The sequence below is a fragment of the Haliotis rubra genome, unplaced genomic scaffold (assembly GCF_003918875.1).
Source record: "Haliotis rubra isolate DU_JTF1 unplaced genomic scaffold, ASM391887v1 Scf1856, whole genome shotgun sequence".
In the NCBI taxonomy this organism is placed as follows: domain Eukaryota; kingdom Metazoa; phylum Mollusca; class Gastropoda; order Lepetellida; family Haliotidae; genus Haliotis; species Haliotis rubra.
Window position 1 is genome coordinate 94,889 of NW_025765843.1, and position 4,725 is coordinate 99,613.

Sequence of the window (4,725 nt, forward strand, 5' to 3'; positions counted from 1 at the left end):
TAAAACTTCTCTCTGCGCAATAGGCTTCGCTACTTGATTTTGTAGAAACAGTGTGAAACTGTGTACAGTGTTGTCTATTTTTGGGGCCTGCAGATTTCATTCAGGGCCTGTAGATTTTAAAGCCTGCAGGCAGCAGCAGGCCACTGCGCTGGATATATGTATATGAGACAATTGAGGCTCGTGTAGAAACTGACTTGAAAATGACCGCACAATGATAGATTATTAACCCAACGACACAATGATATAAACCTCACATACCGTCAGGTCACAATGACACCAAGTCGGCTTGAATGATGTCCTGATCTATTTCTCCTCCTCGTAGGTCGATTACAGGTAATCTCTTTGGGGCACACAGCGTTTTACTGACATGTAGCTAAAGTTTAGTTCGAACATGTCCAGCTACATCATGAGTGATAATTCCGTCATCAAGGCCCTTTATTGAACCGGAAACATATACATGATAATAGATAATTAGTTTGGTCTACATATTCCCCCAAGAAGTGTCAGAGTTGCCTCCCCTGTTGTCCCCAGCTGGCAGGTGTGACTTTTGGACGTTCCGCTGACGCTGTACCAGACAGTGACGTTCTCCTTGACACCGCCAGTCAAGGTCAAGGCGACATCCGTGTCTATAGATATCTGAGTGAAGCGTTGCGGGGATACTGGCACCACCTTAGATGGCACTTCACCAAGCAGAACAACCTCGGGGCTGGAAATAGAAATACATTATACTATTAGGCTCTTTGGGATTTTGTGTAATATCTTCACAGAACTAAACTGAGGGGTGTAAACCATAGGCGGATCCAGACGGGTTTTTGTTTGTCCTGAAAGTTCATTAAATGACCATTGAGACTTTCGTGAAAATGAAGTGTGCACCCAAACACACCTTTCTCAAGATTGTGCACCCCTCCCCTGTATTACTGCTTAGTCAGCATTAAAAAAAATGCTTTCAGTTTTAGTAAATTTTAAATTAAAACCAAATTTATATTTTTTAAATGATACAGAACTGCTATCGGGAAAGTTAGACATCTCATCTATGAAAATCTATTAATTCCTTTTTCTTCGGCACACATGCCCATTTCAATATGCTCAAGGTAAGTGAAAATTACCCAGCAAAAGATAACTCGTTTTAAACTTTTGCATATGTTTACATGACGTAACAGTAATGTTGTGATGATCTCATCTTGTGCTTTCCTAGCGCCCCAACGGGGATTCCGATAAAACATAGGTCCCAAGAAGAAGTTGGTTGCACTTGTATAATGGTGGTCAGAGGCGATTTTGTGGGTTACAACTGGGCGGTACCTAGTGTTTCAAGCTTTGCTACTTTATTTCGAGAACCCGGGTTCAATTCCCTACACGGTTAAAATGTGTGAATCCAAGTCTTGGTGTCCCCCGCCGTGATATTGTTGGTCTCTGACCGGGACCTTTAGCGTGGTGGTTTAACCCAGCGATCCAGCTACGATATTGTTGATCTCTCACCGGGACCTTTAGCGTGGTGGTTTAACCCAGCGATCCAGCTACGATATTGTTGGTCTCTGACCGGGACATTTAGCGTGGCGGTTTAACCCAGCGATCCAGCTACGATATTGTTGGTCTCTGACCGGGACCTTTAGCGTGGTGGTTTAACCCAGCGACCCAGCTACACTTGTACTAACTTGTTCACGAGGACTGGAGATATGTAATACAGGCAGTAATGTTGTGTCGAGCAGGCCGGGATGGTTATAGGCTGTGTCTCGTTGAAATCCGTGAGCGACGTCCAGGACTGTGGTGTGTACACTTTTCCATACTGCAGCTGCAAATACACATTTCATTATCTACTGTATATTTTCTAAACATCAATATGGAATAACAGCACTTTTGTCTCCAACTAAATTACATACCCTGTAAATGTTTGTGTCAAAAACGAAGCACCGCTATGATAGCTGGATAGTATTCTATTTAAAACATTCCTTCAGAGGAAACAACAGACCTTATAGATTGTCACCAGGGTCATACCCGTGAAGATCTGGGTTAGAATTGTTCTTCAACAACCCATGCTTGTCGTAAGAGGCGACTAACGGGATCGGGTGGTCAGGCTCGCTGACTTGGTTGACACATTTCATCGGTTCCCAGTTTCGCAGATCGAATGTTCAAGTTGTTTATCACTGCAGTATTTACAGACCGCCGCCATATAGCTGGAATATTGCTGTGGGCGACGTTAAATGGAATGATGTTCAAGTTGTTTATCACTGAAGTATTTACAGACCGCCGCCATATAGCTGGAATATTGCTGTGGGCGACGTTAAATGGAATCATGTTCATGTTGTTTATCACTGCAGTATTTACAGACCGCCGCCATATAGCTGGAATATTGCTGTGTGCAACGTTAAATGGAATCATTTCATGTTGTTTATCACTGCAGTATTTACAGACCGCCGCCATATAGCTGGAATATTGCTGTGGGCGACGTTAAATGGAATCATGTCCATGTTGTTTATCACTGCAGTATTTACAGACCGCCGCCATATAGCTGGAATATTGCTGTGTACGACGTTGCGACGTTAAATGGAATCATGTCCATGTTGTTTTATCACTGCAGTATTTACAGACCGCTGCCATATAGCTGGAATATTGCTGTGTGCGACGTTAAATGGAATCATGTTCAAGTTGTTTATCACTGAAGTATTTACAGACCGCTGCCATATAGCTGGAATATTGCTGTGTGCGACGTTAAATGGATTCATGTTCAAGTTGTTTATCACTGCAGTATTTACAGACCGCCGCCATATAGCTGGAATATTGCTGTGTGCGACGTTAAATGGATTCATGTTCAAGCCACTTAAAACGTTCGAGGCGGTGGTATAGCCTAGTAGTTAAGCGTTCACTCGACACGCCGAAGACCTGGGTTCGATTCCCAACATTGGTACAATGTGTGAAGCCTCTATATGGTGTCCTCCGTCGTAATATTGGTGGAATATTGCTAAACACAGCCTAAAACCACTCACTCACTCTTTATGGACAAGACTCGCGTGTTGAACCCATCCTCCCGCACATGCTGCCCTGCCATTCACTCACTCATACAGCTCAGGGTTGATGCTACCAGTCGAAAGGTAGTTTCTTGTATTCTAATTAATATCATTGTTATGGTACTTTGTGTTTCGCATCAGGTACAAACAAAACAGCGCGTCGACACACAGCGTCAGTACTACCAGAGTCCTCGGAATAGGTGTTGGTTTAATCTTATTTTACGCCGCAAACTTTCACGGCGGCCAGTAAATAACTGGACCAGACATACCGGTGATTGATATCACGAGCAACGAACAGCATCGTCAAAGCAAAGCAATCAATTTACCCGCACCTGATCACCCAAGAACTGGACGCTCACAACCTGGATGTATTACAGGTGACCTCATCTTAGCCTATGTGGCGTTAAGTGGTCAGAGAGGAACTGACGGAGGACAATACCTTGTCTCCAAATGTGGCTTGAGAAGGTCTCAGGGAGAAGGTGTTTGTTGTCGCTGCTGCCAAGACGATGCCAAAGTAGAAGTTCTGAATGTTGGAATAAGTTGTCCAGACTTCACCCACAGGGCCAAGGGTTCCCCCAAGAGCAGACTGAACGAAATAGACAATTGGCAATTATATGTAATAATATTTTAGTGGATAGTGAGTGAAGCTGAAGTGGCCGTTGTCGACACAGGTACTACAGATATGTACCCCAGGTAGGTTTCTGTATACAGATATGTACCCCAGGTAGGTTTCTGTATACAGATATGTACCCCAGGTAGGTTTCTGTATACAGATATGTACCCCAGGTGGGTTTCTGTATACAGATATATGTACCAGGTAGGTTTCTGTATACAGATATGTACCCCAGGTAGGTTTCTGTATACGGAGATATGTACTAGTAAGTTTCTGTATACAGAAACGTACCCTTACCAAAATCAGAATACAGAAACGTACCCAAGGACAGTTCCATTCCAACTGCACTGTGCAGTTTTCTTGATCGGAACTGTCATGATGTTGTACTAGATGCATTTGATTGCGTTATATAAGAAACGACCATATTTCACAGTGTGCAATATCACTCGCAATCAGTTAAACGGGGCCAACTACATACGGTTTCGGTTTGGGGTTGCGGAAAATGAACTCGTCCGCCGTGTAGGGTACAGAGTACGTTTCTGTATTTTGATGTTGTTTAGGGTACATTTCTGTATACAGAAACCTAACTGGGGTACACATCTGTAGTAGCCGTGCCGACAACGACACCCTCAGCCTGAGTGAAGTAGATTTAACCGCTTAAACACCAGTGTTCGTCGGTTACATGTCAGCGTTCGAGCCCACCACGAGGAAAGGGTAGCTGACCACGATCGTGGTGAAGGTCTCGAAGGTCAAGACAACATGCAACTTGATTTGGAACTTTAGAATTCAATGAACATACAGGATGTCTACGAAGGCTATAACGTTAATGACCAACCTGAAGAATTTGAGCATCAATGGCCATAGCTGGTTTGGTTGGTTTTAATATCCTTCCATCTGAATCACAGCATCTGCAGCAAACATGCGCTGTATGTATAGAGGACTGAAGTTTATTCAATTATCGATGTTCCTGGAGTTAACAAAAGTATCTGTTCCCAGGTGTCACTCCCAAGGAATGCCTCTCGGTGAATTGCGATGCCCTTGGGAAATAGACGTCTCGTGGCCTTCATCATTTCGTGATAAACAGCAATGGCAATTAAGAAACAACAATGT

The 4,725-nt window shown here is 43.6% G+C and overlaps 1 protein-coding gene across 1 annotated transcript; it reads right to left on the bottom strand.

The window, feature by feature from the left end:
* Nucleotides 1–471: 471 nt before the first annotated feature.
* Nucleotides 472–4,477, bottom strand: LOC124273907. Its single transcript, XM_046709250.1, has 4 exons — nt 4,451–4,477; nt 3,442–3,588; nt 1,653–1,789; nt 472–706 (listed from the first exon to the last, which is right to left on the bottom strand). The coding sequence occupies exons 1-4, from the start codon at nt 4,475–4,477 to the stop codon at nt 472–474; spliced, it is 546 nt and encodes a 181-aa protein (XP_046565206.1).
* Nucleotides 4,478–4,725: the final 248 nt, after the last annotated feature.